Genomic DNA, 15,689 nt, shown 5'->3' with positions numbered 1-15,689 from the left:
AAGAGACCCCCTCCCTTCCCCCGGACAGCCAGTTCTCAGGTTTCCCTGCTTGCTTGTCTACCTCAATGAGGGACAGCAAAGCATTTTGTCTCTGCGTGTTCTCGTTGCCCTCACTCGGGACATCACAGCACTCTGCAACATGGAGCCAGAGCTGCCCTTGGGCACTCTGGTGCTTCTCTTGGATGCATTGCTGTGAGCCTGGCTGCACTTTCTGCAGGCTGCCATCCAGAAGGTCCATCAGGGAGAGCTTCCACCCTGAGGAGCACTAAGAGCCTCCTAGGTCTGCCCCACTCGGGGCTTGTGCCTCATTCCTCCCTCACGTCCTGCCACTTACCCCTCCCTAACCCCCCTTCCTGATGTCAGATAAAATACACATATTTTCATGAACATAAACTCTCTTTATTTAACAAAAGTGTGTGTGACAGGGCGCCGCCGCCTCGCACTTGGACCGGCTCTGAATCGCGCCGTGGGGAACAAGCGGTGGAGCTTGGACCGGCCGCCGCACCGATGCGTACAGCCAGTGGGCACATGTGGGCCAGGGAAGAAAAGCCACCGGAGAACCCAGAGCATGACATCACCCGGCGCGCCGCAGGGATAACGCAGCCGTGTGCGCTGGGGCACACGGGGGGGTGACATCAGATGACGGCAACACAGTGGGGGATTTAAAAGGTGGGATGCCACCAGAGCAAGAGGGAGGGATCAGAGGGTGGTGAAGGGATAAGAGGGGCAGGGAACTTGACGAGCTACAGGCGGGGGCGAGGCAAGTGGTGAGTCTGGCTCCCTGCCAAGGAGGAACTAATTACTGGGCAGGGGGAAAGAAGCAATCCTGGGCTGGGCCGCAAAACCCGAGTGCGGATTCATTTAGGGCTACTGCCCCATCCGCTGAGCAGAGACAGCATTGCCTGCCTTAGGGCCCTGGGTCGGGGCTCGGAGTGAGGATGGGCCCAAGCCTCCTTTTCCCCACCCTGGGCATTATTTCTGCGCTCCCCCTCCAAGACACAGTTGGCGGAGGTGGTCCCAGTGCGTAATAGGCTCCAGAGACCCGTCTACAATGCTCCTCTGGGGTGAGACAGACATTTTTTGTTTTTTTTCGTGTAAAGAAGAGACCTCGGGGCATGCGCCTGATGGATTGAGTCAGGGCTGGCCCGGAGAGGCTCACGGGAACTTGTCACAGGGGGGAATGAAACTTTGGTGAGACTGGGGAAAGGAGGCGGGAGAGGGGAAAAGAGAAAATGGGAGAGGGGAGGGGAAAACATGGGAGGAGGGAGCTGGAAGGGGGAAGCAAAGGGAAGAAGGGAGAGGGGAAGCTCAGGGCCTCGCCGAACCAACTTGATTGTCATGCAAACCTGCTCCTGGGTTCGCATGTAGCCTTTGGTGGCCAGGCTGGCAGCTATCCTGCCATAGATGGCCGCATTCCCCCCATCTAGTGTGGAGATCATGGACATTGTGGGCATCCCCCCCCCAAACCTGAATGAGGTCCAAGATTTCCACCCACCTTCTCTGGGCCCTGGCAGGCTCCTGGGAGCTGGCAGACTGCTCCTGGGGAGCAGTAGAAGGCTGGCTGCCAGTGGCTTGCTGGCTTATGTTTTGGGGCCACTGGGTCAGGGACAGTGACTGCCGGCTCTGGGCTGGCAGGCTTGAAGCTGGCACAGGCACAGTGTGACCAGAATTTAAACCTTTAAGGGTTCCGGGGAAGGAGGGAGGGAGAGAAGTGTTCTTGGTTGAGGATGGAGTGGCCACCAGGGAACTCTGGGAAGGCTGGAGGCCCCCTATTTCAAAATAAGTGTCTACACAGCACTTATTTCGAAATAGCTATTTCAAATTTGGTGTTCTTCCTTGTAGAATGAGGTTTACCAAATTCAAAATAAGCGCTCCGCTATTTCGAAATAGCAGTTTGGCTGTGTTGACGCTAGGAAAGTTATTTCAAAATAAGGGCTGTTATTTCGAAATAACTTTGCTGTGTAGACATACCCTGAGCGTTCACACTGCCATGTGACTTTTGTGAGGAAAACCAGCCATTTTCTTTGACAAAAAAAAGCTTCCAGCTCCATGTGAGGCTTTTCTTCCTTATCTCCCTTTATTGTCAAAAAAACGTGCAGGGTAGATAAAGTTTAACATAGAGGGCCAACCTTAGAAATCATAGTGCCCTATGCAGCCTGAGCACATGAACCTCTCCTCCCACCAGCTGGCCTAGTGTGCCATGGTCTTATGGTGTCTTCCCAGGTGCCCATACCTGGCCATCACACCAAATGGTCCTCTGCATGGACTGCTGTGGAGTTGTTGGATCCGATCAGTGTATCGAGAGAGAAGTCTGTTCAGACCCAGCTCAGGTGACCAGTGGGAACTGGGACTCATGCAGACACATTTCTAGTGCCTTGTGTGAAAAGGGGTACAAGTGGGACACACGGCAGTGCAGAGTGAAAATTAAAGAACTCAGACAAGCCTGTCATAAGGCCGGTGAGTTGACTGACTCTCCAGTGCATCATCAAAGACCTATTGTTTCTATAAGGAGCTAGATGCTGCCCTCAGTGGTGAACTTACCTCCAACAACAAGAGCTCGTGGATATTTCAGAGGGCACGGAGGCAGTACCTAGATGACCTAACCCAGAGGATGACATAGTTAAAGAAAGGAAGAGGTAAATGAGGACCAAAGGGTCCCCATGAGGTCACCAAGTGGGTTTGGCAGCCAGAAACTGGTCTCCACTGCTGAAGGACATAGCCAGACTGAGCAAGCATTTTCCAGGGAGCAGAAAGAAGGGGAGGAAGCGCAGGTAAGTGGCTGGAGTGGAAGGCAGCGGACTAAGGAAAGTGGGAGGCTGGCTGTGTTCTATGAGTGGCACTTATCTGTGTAGCTAATCAATGTGGCCAAGCAGGATGTTTCGGAGATGTGCTTGTTAATTTTCTACTGAAGATTGCATGGCAGTGTTGCTTTGTCCCCTTCCCACAAGACACTATCTTGTACCATTCAGCATCCACTTGTGTGGGAACCAAAGTGGAATGTAAGTGGGCTGCATATGAAGCCGAGCAAAAGCCATGAGCCTACCGGAGTTGTGCCCTGGTTTTCTTGCTTCCCCTCAGCAAAGAGATGTCTGCCAGGGTGATACACGCCTGTGCAGAAGTGTCATAACTAGAACTATGCAAAGGGTATTTTCTAGCCCTGGCTGGAATTTCTTTTGTGTATATGCACAGCCGCTAGCCACCCCCACCTCATTGCTCACCATGATGCGGTGCTTGCTGAGATGTGTTCCTTGTAAGGGCCAATGGAAAAGCGAATGGAAATGATGGAAAAAAGATTTGTATGTGAAATATTACAATGCTGGACTCAATGTTAACAGACTCCATTTTGTACATTCTGCTGAATAGCAGAGACCTTAATGGTCCCACCATGGATTACAGAAGAGATGTGGCAACAGATAAGGAAGCACCCTAAAGGAAAGAGGGAGGATATGGTTTGTGAAGAGCAAATTAATCAGCGAGTGAGTGCTTGGAAAGGGAGCTATAGAGCTGCAAGGACAAACTGGCCACAGCACACATGATCGTGGTGATGGAGGAACAATGATCTTCAAGTTTTTAGTAAAGCAGCCGAGTGATCCAACATAGGTTTATCCCCCCTCGCCCACACAATAGATTCAAAATTCTGTGTCCAGCAACCCCTCTTCCATGTCTTCCCACTTTGGAAGCCCTCGTTCTCCCGTTAACGCCACCCCCCTCCCAACTTTGATTATAATACCTGTACCTACACACATTTGTGAGGTGTAGTCCTTTGCCAGCACCTCCCTTACCAGTGGTTGAGCATGCACTATTTTCTGCTGATTAAAAGCATACTTCTATCACAATTCTATTCTTTTATTTATCATTTAACAATCCCACAGACCAGTCACTGCAATCCACAGGAGCAGGCTTAAAATGCATGTTCCCAGCTATGTGTTGCACTGGACGGGGGTGGAGGGATGTGGCTTGTAAGCAATTGTAGTAGAGGTTTATTTCGGTGCCCCTCATTTTCAAAGTGCACCCTCAAAGCATCCCTGATGCTAACAGCAGCCCTTTGAGTTCCTCAGGCACTAGAACTGACAATCTGGTCAAATTCTGCAGCTAATCACTGAGTTTCAGTGTTCCACCTCTGAGCAAATAATTCTCTCTTACTTTCACACAAGCCATGCCAAGTGCAACACCTGATGATAACTGTGGTCCATGGAAATATTATCCTCAGCGAGGTCTAGTCTGCCACAGACACACCCCCATCTCACCTTTAGTCTCCGAAAGGTTCATTCAACCACCATGCAAAACCTGCTCAGCTTATTCTTTAAATGTTCCTTACTGATGTCCTGCTTCCAGGGCTGCAAGAGGTAAGCCAGGTATCCCAGGTTCACATTGGACATTTCCATATCCACCACTATAATCTTGTGGTCTGGAAAGAAATTCCCCACCTGCAGGTCAGTGTTCCTGAAGATGCCTGTGTCAAGCACCTTTTCAGACCACACCACGATGTCTGTGAAGTACCCATAGTAGTCCCTAAACACCTGCAGCACCATCAAGAAGTATTCCTTCCTGTTGATATCCTCAGAGGCAAAGTGGACTGGCCCTAAAATCGGAATGTATGTGCCATCTATTGCCCCCCCCCCCAGTTGGAAAATCCCATGTCTACAAAGTCAGCCACTATGTCATGCACATTTTCCAGAGTCATGGTCCTCTGTAGTAGAATGTGATTGATTGCTCTGTATGCTTTCAGGAGTACATCTCCAACAGTAGACTTCCCACTCTAAACTGATTTGCAACGGACCGGTAGCAATCGAGAGTTGCCAGCGTCCACACAGCAATTGCCACATGCTTCTCAACTGAGGGGGCAGCATTCTGTTGTCCTTGAAGCCTTGCTGGCCTCTGATCTGTGGTGCTTTTTTGCATCCTAAAGTTCTGTACCCAGTGGTCTTCATCCCACACCTGCATGAGGATTCAATCCCACCAATCAGTGCTGCTTGTTGTAGTCCAAAAGTGCCACTCTGGCTTGTGCAGCTGCTCTGTGACTGATAAATACCATCACAGGTTGCTGTTATCCATATCACAGACACGGTCAGGCTCCTCCAAGTCCTCCTCCTCTGTCAGTGATTTCAAGATGATATCAGCTGCCCTCAGCAAGGTTCTCATGACAGCTAATAGCATGTGGGAGAACAGCAGGATAATTTCTCTCTCACTGCAGATGCCAAAGTGCAGCGCAAAGAATGACAGTTGGAAAAGGCACAAATGGACTCCAGAAGACCCTGAACAAAGTGGTGCCTGACGGAATATATTGCAGGGCCCCAAGATGTCCCATGCTTTAGTCCACAGTTCTGCGACACCTAGTGAGAGATAGTGTCACCAGGCACTGTGGGGTACATAGGCCCAGTGCATTGTTCCCACTGTCAACAGGGAAGCTCCCAGTGAGAACACGATTTGTCAACAGGCTGGCAAATGTGAACACACACTGGTGACTTTATCGTTGTCATTTTCTGTGTGTTGACGCCCTCCACAAAACTTGGTAGTGTCAACATTCCCTCCATCTCTGTAGCTGCTCCCTCAGGGCCATGGTGTTCTATGCTGCCCCAGTTACAACACTCTGGGCAAGTGCCCCACGCTAGGCCTTACTGTGGACATTTATGCTTTTAAAAAAATATCATGTGAGCTTGTGTATTCTTGAATTTTAGCCAGCTCTGTGGCACAACAGATTTGAGTTATATTTGATCATAAACTAACCTTCCCCTCCCCCCAAAAAAGCAGACATTTGTAGCCTTCAGTGTAAGTAGCTACACATGTAAATGTAGGACAAACCATCAGAACTAATTTACTTAATGGCATGACTAACAAGTCATGCAGAACAAGAAACCTGATCCACATGAAAAGTACTTCTGACCTTCCACTGGCAAAGTATCCTGTTCCCTTGCAAGGCTCCTGCATTTCTTGAGATCAATAGGTGTCTAATACAGGACATAGTAAGCTTAATTTTTACCTGTGTGGAGCCAGTCTCTGATCTGCAGATTGTTTACCATGGACGAAGGTAAATTTGCTTTAAAGTATTCTCTAATGAAAAGAGGTAAAATGTTTGCTCAGTAGGCAGTACACCATTTCCTGGGAAAACGAGGGGTGTGCCAGGCAAAATTTAGGTAATATATTTGATTACTTGCACCTGGAAGCTGAGTTCAGAGCTTGAAAATTACTGGCTACCTGACCTCTGCCTCTTAGGCTATACAACTGCAAAAGAACTTCAGTAAAAATAAGGTTTCATAGCTATTTAAGGAATGTACAGAAAGAGCTAAGTTGTCAGCGAGGCAAAAAAAAATATGGACTGATGAATATTTCCATTAATGGAGATGTGAAAGAACCAATACACCTAATAATCTTGCTAGAGTAAGAATATCTCAGTTAAAACTTCAATAACTGTCCTGCTGGCTCACAGTTTTACTTTTGGAAGAGGAGAGGTTGTATGTTATTTTCAGAAGGCTTGAGCTAGTAAGAAGATCAGAAAGTCAGAGCTGGAGCTCACGACTATTTCAAATGTGATATTATAAAACCACGACTTGATTTGCAAATAGGTTATAACTTTCTTAAAGCTAACTGTATATAGTGGGCATCTTCCTTCTTCAGTCTATGCAATAATCAACACCTAGTGTTACACTATGAGAAAAGCCTGCTGTATTTGAAGTGTGGTTTAACAATTGGAAATTGTTAATATATACAAAAAGAGAGATTAGGAAATTAGGGTAAATATGCTTACGTTTCAGTTATAAAACCCCAGGTAACTTTAATATTTTACTTACAAAATGTGTAAGACAACAATTTCATACATAAGAAAATAATCTGTTAATGTACTTTTTTAAAGCCAGCACTACCAAAAAAGAGGTAATAATGTTGCCTATTTTGAACCTAGCAACTAGTCAAAGTTTGAGGCTTTGGGGGATGTTCCAATTGAAAGTATTAATTGGTGATATTGGGGGGTTTGATGCAGTTTTGTTTATTTACAGAGAATTTACAAAGCCCTGTGTTCCTGAATAGGAAAAAAGAACAAAAGGAGTAGTGTCTTTGCTTAGTGCGTCAAGCTTTTTCAGCCAACACCAGCCTCAAAAGCTTTCTAGCTTTTTACATAGTCATATTGCACTTACAAGCTCCAACTTGACTTGCTTTCCTCTTTTCCTCTGCCTCTCCCTGTTCTTGTCTGTGACCTTAGCCTGTGTGTGTTCTGCAGCACCTTTGGCCCCCCCGAAACACACACACCCTAATAATACTCATCCAAAAAGCTCTGAGTGGGTTCATACCTTTTGTCTTAGGCAAGACTTATGTTTACAATTATATTAATTAAAGGGTAAGTTCACACCTATCAACCTGAGGCTTTAGGGCAACTAGTTACAAGGTTTTATGCATCTCATAGACTTTCAAAACAAACAAATTAAACTCAATGGAGTACAGGCATACTTGGTTTAACTCCACTGACTGAAACAGACACATTAGGAATTAATTTGGCCTGTACATTTAAAGTAAAGGTTTGTCTACCTAGGAAATTCATGTGCAGCAAGATAAGATGTGACACAAAGTCATTGAATGGTCGCTGATACTTCATACTAAAACTTTCATAGTGGGATTTGACCTCTGCAGCAGTATGCACTATAGTAGCAAGAGTCTTACCATAAGTTAGCATGTGGCATGTTAGTGTGCTTCAGATTTATTTACACTCTGGCTTGCCATACACTGAGGGTGTGTCTAGACTATAGGGTTTTGTTGACAAAAGTGGACTTTTGTCGACAAAACTATACCTGCATCTACACTACCACCGAGTTCAGTCAACGGCGGTATTGCATGTACACTGTCCTTTCCATCTACACTCTCATGTCGACAAAGCGGCTTGCTTTGTCAACAGAACTGGATGCAGTCTAGACGCTCTTTGTCATCAAAGCCTCTGTTGACAAAAGCCTGTCGCCAGAGGCATGTAGATTAGGCTACCAGGCATAGGAAAATGAAGCGGCGATTTAAATAATCGCCGCTTCATTTAAATTTACAAGTAGACATACCTTAAAAGGGTCTATCAAAACAGAACTATGTAAACACATTAATAAAATAAACCTGTTTGTGAGTGAACTTATAAACCAATCTATTTGACAAAGTAATGGAACAAATAAGATTATGCGAAGTAAAAGAAAAAACACAGGAAACTACTAAAAAGTAAGCAGGAATAAGAAAAGAAAAATAAAGTTGGACCTGATTCTGATCTCAATAACAGCAGAGTAGTTACTCCTAATTTACACAAAGTATAAGCAAGAGGAGAATTAGGCCCATTTATTTTTCAGTCTCCTATTTCTGTGGCTGTGGAGAAACAAGATGTAGTGCAATGGAGCTGGAGCAAGTCTGTTTTGGAGGAAGAAAAGAAAAAGAAAAGAAACCTAGCTGTTAGGGGCAGGGTTTGGGAAACTTACACAAGGTATCATTTAATGTCCCATCAAAATCTTCAGAAGCACATTCTGTTTACAGACAATTCGGCTTATATATCATGCATTCCCATGTTTGTTCCCTCCCATACATTTTATTATTAGGGATATTTGCATGACAGCTAAAGATATGTTCACTAGTTCTTATATTCCATCTGCATACTTATTTTGTATATGATTATGATGCTAGTAACAAGTTATTTTGTTTTCAGAGCAGTCTGACATCGGGAGGAGAATATGAAGCAGGAGCAGTAAAACTGTACTATTGATTTTAGTAAATGTTATTTACTAGGTTTCTCTTCAGCTAGCTATAACTTGTCATGTAAACATTCCATATAAAGCATATAAACACATGGATCATTTATAGCACAAAAATGTAAAATGTTAACTTCAAAATGCAGGGGAAATATTAGGTTAAAAACAAGAATCTTGTCTAGATGAATTTGGTTTTGATCCAAAAAGATATTCTTGGAAATTTTTATTTTGACATTTTAGAAATGAAATGTTTTGGGGGTTTTTAAAAAAAATTGAGAACAGTGTTCAGGTTTGAAATTAACTTCTATTTAATTTTAAACATTTTGAAAGTATAAAAAAGAAAGAAGCAAATAAAGCATTGTTTCAAGTTGAATGAGACATATCTTTGAACTCGAAGCAATTTTTTTAAAGTTTTTGGTTCAACTTAGAAAAGTATTCATTTCTGATAACTGTGAAAAATATTTTTGGGTTTTCCAGTGAACTGAAAGCTCTTTACATAACTTTGGTCTTGTTCTACTCATAAATATACTTTTTTAAAATAAAATTTGCTCTGTGGCACATGAACATTTAAAAATAAAAGGTCCCAGACCAGATCTTCAAAGGCAACTAGTGATTTGGGGTGCTTCTGGTATTGGAAGACTATCTTGAGACCTTAAAGGGGCCTTATTTTTCAATATAGGTGTTCAGCACTTTCTGAAGACCTGAACTTCAGGTGTTTCAATTTGAACACCCAGCACACGAGGTTCTCTACTGTCGTACAGTTTGGGCCATGGGGCTGTGCATAGCGATGCTTCCCAAACAGAAGAATTACATTCATACAAACAAGGAACCTTTTTGCTTCTGCCCTCAGCACTCCCATATTGGATGCAGGTACATAGGAACAAGGAAGAAGTTTTCCCCTTCCCTTGTCTGGCTGCACCACAGCCTTTAACAATTCCAGCTCTGTTCACGCCTGCTTCACTCCAGGGAGCAGGCTCCAGAACAGAAAGGAGGAGGAAGCACGATGCCACTCCTTCATGGTGACTCAGACCAGCTCTGAGGGCTGATGTGGGGAGGGGGAACAATCTTCTCCATCCTACAAGACAGAACAGTTTGTAAATACACCGTAACAACCTAGCCTCCACAAGCTCCCCACTTCTATAAATAAACCATTTTAAAAGAGCATAGATAATATCCTTTAGCAAGCAATGTGCTTAGAAGTCTCTGTATCACTAAATATGTCAAAGATTGCAGAAGTTGGTGCACAGGATATGTTGCAATCAGGGTCATAAAGCGTTATTTCACTCGAACTCTCAGACAGCTGCATCTAAATAAGACAGGCATGAGGTTAGAATTGATCGTATTTGCTCACCTGTCTTACAGGATTGTGAGGAGTAAGAACTCAATGCCTGTAGAGTGCTTTGAATATCTAAAGTACTATATAAATGTGAAGTATTGTTATAATACTAAGAGAGTCATTTTTTTATTCCCCAAATAACATTACACTACTACATATAATTCCCCAGAAATGTTGTGGCTGTATTTTCCATCACTGCTAGGTTGGCTGTGCTGTTTTTAACAGAAATATGTATAATTTTAATTTGGTTCCCTGTAGCCATGTACTAGGTATATCTGAATGCCAACTAATGTAGCTGTGAAATAAGTAGGAGAAGGTAATGCCCAGTAATATTAATTGCTAATATTAGAGTTTTGATTGATGTTTTAGCTATCTTTGAATATCTCTCAATTTGAGGGAAGTTAGGGAGATAATGCAATTTGAATGAGTTTCAGCATCCCAGGACTAAGAACGTACTTGTCTTAAAAAAAAAAAAAAAAGGCAAAGCACGGGGACTAGGATCCATTAAGATGAATAAGGTTAGCAACATTGTTAGCCAACTCTGTTAGGCAATGTAGTTGAGCAAGGCTGTTAGGCAAGGCTGAGGAATTCAGAATCTGTCAATGAAGAAATGTGGCTTGACCGAACCGAAAGAAAATGATGGGGAAAGGATATGTGACAGAAGATTGTGACATCTGTGTTCAAAGATCTTCTCATATATTAATATTCATTCCAGAAAAAAAGCTGTGAAAAATCAAATTGTGATAATGCAAGCAAGTCCGGCTGGATTGACTGATATCAAAGTGATTTAAATTACCAATTTTAATCACTATTTAAAATCACCAAACACAAAGCTTTGAATCATGTTTGGCATTTGTACCTAAATTATTTTCCTAAAGAAAAGTTGATTTTAATTGATTGGGAACCATTACAATATATAAAATCACCACTAAATACAACTTTTACCCTGACATTGGTACTTCTTTTTGCTTTCCAAGAAAATACACTCTACCTGTGTACATTTATTGAAACAATTAAGTAGTTTAAAATACATTTATTCAGATTCTTAATTTTAAGTTTTTGTTGTGTTAGAAAAGGGTGAATAATCATTTCTTATTTACTAGCTGTTTTTTGGTTTTTTTACTTGTGGGTTAAATCAAGCTCTATGTGGATGGAAATTTCAGTTCAGTTAAAATGCTTAAAACCAGCATTTTATTCTTATTAAATATAAATGTGCCAGATACATAAGAAGCAAGTTTATCACAAGTTTATCAAAACATTGTGTATTAAAAATCCTTAATGTTATATTAAACAAAGAAGATATTTGTAGTTAGTAAATTCTACTTATTTGTGGCCACCACGTCCCTCAAGATTTTAGAACTCTTCCTCTCACACCTAATTTTTAATTCATAGATTGTTTTCTTTTCCAATCATTTCTGCTTTTTCTACTCCTCCTAGTTTTTCAATGTTGAATGACCAAATCATTAAACAGAACTAGCTGAATAAAATAAAATATTCTTTCTTCCCTTGAAAAAGAGGCTACAGCTGTCAAAAACTGGCTTAGCTCTTCAATTAATTTTCCAGGCAGTTAGCCAGTGTGTTCTACCAGTTCAGTTGAACATTTTTAAAATCTTTGGCAGCAAATAATGAGGAAGGCTTTCAAAGACCCAGATGTTGGGGTGTGGCTAGGACTCAGTGTTGTCTTAATTCAGACCTGCCTAAATTGTTCTCCCCATTGAAGACTCAAATGTCCTGCTTTCAGCAAATTCCTAATCTGCTAAATATTTGACAGATAAGGAGACTGGCTAAGTTTGAGAGGCTTATATCTGTGCTAAAAGTCATTGTGTGTACTTTTGGCACTGACACATGACAACAGTTTAATGAAGTCTCATTTTATTATAGATTGCCTCATAATGATGGTAGGTGTCACATAATGCCAACAAGAAATGTAATGAGTTGTTTGCCTGACCCTTCTTTGGCCTGCTCATGAAATACCCACAGAGTTGGTAGAAGAAGTGAAACTGATCAGTTTGTCATCTCTAGCAGGGCTGGCCCAAGTCATTCTTGCGCCCTGGGCAGTGGGCATGAGGCACACATGCGACCCCACCCCAGGCGCATGGAACCTGACTGACGTGTATGGGGCGCCGTGCCCCAGGACGGCAACCTATGGGGGGCGCCTGATGCAGCGCCCCTTACCACTTCAATCAGGTGCCCCCCATAGGTTGGTGCCCCGGGCAGTTGTCCGGGTAGTCTCCCCCCTTAATCCGGCCCTGATCTCTAGTATTTCTTTTCATGTGAAAATGTAGTTCTGTGCATCACTAGCCTACATACAGAATCAAGTAAAAGGTACTGAATGAAGTAACACCCTACCCCTACCCCTGCCACTCACAATTCTTTCTTCTAATGTCGGGCTCGTGTCAGTGTAGGAAGGCAGAGCACCTTGAGTTTCAGCCATCCCTGGCTGTGTAACAGCTGACAGTTTACAGTACCGTATAGATTGGTCTAATTCACACAGGGGGATGAAACAGCCCGGGGAGTATCAGTAGGCTTTAGGCCACATTCTCTTCTCTACCTAATTGGGTCATGCACCTGACAGGGATTTGACCCTTATTCTTTTATCTGTTTGCCTCAAATTTCTGTGAAGTGTAAGTAACAATATACAGCATTTGTAAAGGGTATTAAAATATCAGCAATTACTAAGAGTTACCTAACATTGATAGCATACCATGGTGTTAACAGGTGACTTGTTCATGATCACTGAGTGATTTTCATCTGTAAGGCATTTTAAAGATTTTAACAAATCACCATTATTGTTAATTAAAGATTATCCTAGGTTACATGATTAGAATTTAAGGCAGAGAACAAAAGAGACTTGAGCAAGACAGCAGAGGATGGCAACGTCAAATTGTACTTAAAACTCAAGAGTTCCTCTTTCCCCATTCTTTCCTCAGATTATTTCTCTGTCTCTGTTAGTGAATTACATAGTATAATTATAAGTTGTATAAAAAAGATTTAAAAGAGCCTTTTATATCTATATATCTATATCTATATATATACACACACACACACACACATTTTACTGAATCTCCATTGCTTTTTTATTATGCCATATTGTAAAAAAAAAAAGGAGTACCTATGTGGTCTTTTTTATATTACCTGTTATACCTCTGACCTCTCTCTCTCTCTCTCTCCATTCTTTTCCTTTGCACATTAACTAACCCAGTCAACTTGAAATAAAAAATGATTTCTCCAGAAATTTGACATTTTCTTTTTCCATCTAGCACAGTATCTTGCTTCTGAAGAAAATATCCCATTGGCACCACGATCTTGGCTCTGGAAAAAGAAAAGAAATTCTGTCTTTCCTGCAGCTGAAAGCCAAAGCAAAGCAGGTAACATTATCCTTCTGTCTTTCCAAATACCAATTAAATGCACCAACCACAGCATTAATGACATTCCTGAAAGTACAGTCTGGGAAAAAAACTTCTAGGAGCAACTGAGTGTTGCAGTCCTGCTTGACTGACACATTGAATGGCATCACTCCTTTCCACAGTGCCTCATGGCTGTTTACTGTAATTGCAGGTTCAGTGTATAAGCTACCAGGGGTGTTCGTTCCATCTGATTGGAAAATGTTGATGTAAATCAGAAATGAAGAGTTGTGAAAATGTTCCCCCCATTTTTGTTCTCTGATCATCAGGAAGGAATAGCAGATTGCAGATATTTTTATTTTGATTCTAGTTCTATCTAGAGTAGAAACAGAGATTTAGCTTCCCCCATACAGTGTGGTTACTTTGCATTCACTGCTAGTGCAAGCTGGTTCTATGGGTTGTCTGTTCCATCCTAGAATGGTCACCATGGGTAGGTGGTTGCTGGTGGAGTAGCACTCTCAAACTAGTCCCCCCCTGCTCTATTGTCAACGTAGGCGAAAAATACTGATTGGTCAAATCTGAAGCTGTTTTGCAGAAGTATATCTGTTTCAATTAAACTTCTGTTGGGAAGGTTTTTCAGAACCTCAACTTTTGTTAGTGAGGGGAGAGAAAGAGAGAGAGAGAACTCCTCAAAACCTTCAGTTAGGATAGTCACCTGATTCTCTTGCATCCCAGGTGAGTGGCCTGACCACTAGATGATTTGCTGTATGAGCATAAACCTTTTGCTTTTTATTGCATAAAATATTGGAAAGGTTCTGTTCTGTTGCAGAATAAAACAAAACGTGTCAAAAATACACAATTCACCACTAACTCTAATCAATATCAACTTTACCCTACTTTTGTTCTACCAACTCTCCTGTTATTTAACATTTTGCGTGCCAGAGCCTTTAAAGGCCAGATTAAATGGCCCCATTGTGCCACTGTGCAGTTCTGTGCATAACACAAGAGCTAGGGGGTCATGAAATTAATAGGCAGCAGATTTAAAACACATAAAAGGATGAATTTCTTCACACAGTGCAGTGTCAACCTGTGGAACTCTTTGCCAAAGGATATTGTGAAGGCCAAGACTAGAAGAGGATTAAAAAATAACTAGATAAATTCTTGGAGGATAAGTCGATCAATGGCAATTAACCAGGTTGGGCAGGGATGGTCAACTGGGAATGATCAACAGAGAATGGATCACCTGATTATATCCTGTTCTGTTCATTTCCTCTGGGGCACTTGGCACTAGCCACTGTCACAAAACAGGATTTTAGGCTAGATGAACCTTTGGTCTGACCCAGTATGGATGTTCTTCTGTATTGCTTTAGCCCATGGTTCGTAAGCAATTTTAAATCATAATAGCAAATGGTTGTAATCCTGTGAGAACAAGCATCAGGGAGTAAGGTTGCATTCCTAAACTTAAATCAAACATTGTACTTGTTGCAACTAGCCAACAAGACGGGTCCCTATTAATTGGCAGTATTTGTACAGAATATGATTAAACTCACGCAGCATATGCAAACATGCAGAGTATCAGTAACTGTAGTAACTCTGTAGCCATAAGGACTCGTGTTATTTAAATACACATATCTTGGCCCTCCCTTTGAGGTTGCCCTGAGATGTGCTTGAGTGATCTCTGTTGCATAAAATGGATGGAAGAAGGAGGGATATTTTGTTTTCCCAAAGACACTGCATCATATGACTTTCAAAGATAGGGTAGTAAACATTTTTTAGGGCTTTGGTGTTTTTCACTTTTTGCTCCAGATCACCAAAATTCCTATTTATAGCACTCCTTTACTAAAGCTCTTCCCAAGATGAAAGGCCAGAAGGCAAAAAGAGGAGATGGAGTAAACATTCTCTTATCCTGTCTCTAAAAGAGACTGTTCTCAAGAAAAATAGCTTTTTCATTACATGGCTCTGAATGCACCCCCTTCCCTATATATTTAGTGCCCCTTGGAGCCAAAACATTATTATGGGTAAAACTCAAAAGGTTCATTTTCATGAATATCTAAGAGTTGAACTTCTTCAACTCCTACTCCAATCAACAACAGCAGGAGTTACACCACATCTTGGCTAATTCTAGACTGCAAGCCTTTTTCGAAAGATACTTTTGAAAAAGCCTCTTGCGAAAAAAAGCATCTAGACTACAACCAGTACTTTTGAAAAAGCAAGCCGCTTTTTCAAAAGAGAGCCTAGACGCTCTCTTTTGAAAAAGCACAGTTTGCATTACATAGCGCCTTTTTTCGAAAAAGCACTTTCAAAAAA

General features: G+C 42.3%; 1 protein-coding gene and 1 long non-coding RNA gene across 6 annotated transcripts in view; one reads left to right on the top strand and one right to left on the bottom strand.

Annotated features, from left to right (window-relative positions):
- The window catches only part of LOC102452715 (uncharacterized), an 88,021-nt gene that overhangs the window by 15,368 nt on the left and 56,964 nt on the right, over nucleotides 1-15,689 (top strand). For 3 of the 5 annotated variants that reach the window (XR_012904683.1, XM_014580963.3, XM_075931716.1), the window contains exons 1-2: nucleotides 5,893-6,028; nucleotides 13,299-13,406. Coding sequence is in view for 2 of the 5 variants with exons in the window: in XM_014580963.3 (XP_014436449.2) it covers nucleotides 6,019-6,028; nucleotides 13,299-13,406 (118 nt within the window). In the remaining 3 variants the exon portion in view is untranslated. Of the gene's footprint in view, nucleotides 1-5,892; nucleotides 6,029-13,298; nucleotides 13,407-15,689 lie in introns of those variants that run through there. The other 2 variants (XR_012904685.1, XR_012904684.1) reach the window with 2 other exon arrangements.
- The window catches only part of LOC142829843 (uncharacterized), a 72,341-nt gene continuing 65,644 nt past the window's right edge, over nucleotides 8,993-15,689 (bottom strand). Inside the window, exons 2-3 of the long non-coding RNA XR_012904686.1 lie at nucleotides 13,174-13,350; nucleotides 8,993-9,777 (exon numbers count right to left, since the gene is read on the bottom strand). This is a non-coding gene — a long non-coding RNA (uncharacterized LOC142829843). The remainder of the gene's footprint in view (nucleotides 9,778-13,173; nucleotides 13,351-15,689) is intronic.

Source organism: Pelodiscus sinensis, chromosome 6 (assembly GCF_049634645.1).
Source record: "Pelodiscus sinensis isolate JC-2024 chromosome 6, ASM4963464v1, whole genome shotgun sequence".
Classification (NCBI taxonomy): Eukaryota; Metazoa; Chordata; order Testudines; family Trionychidae; genus Pelodiscus; species Pelodiscus sinensis.
Note: the sequence above shows the minus strand (reverse complement) of the source record. Positions and strands in the feature narration are given on the sequence as shown.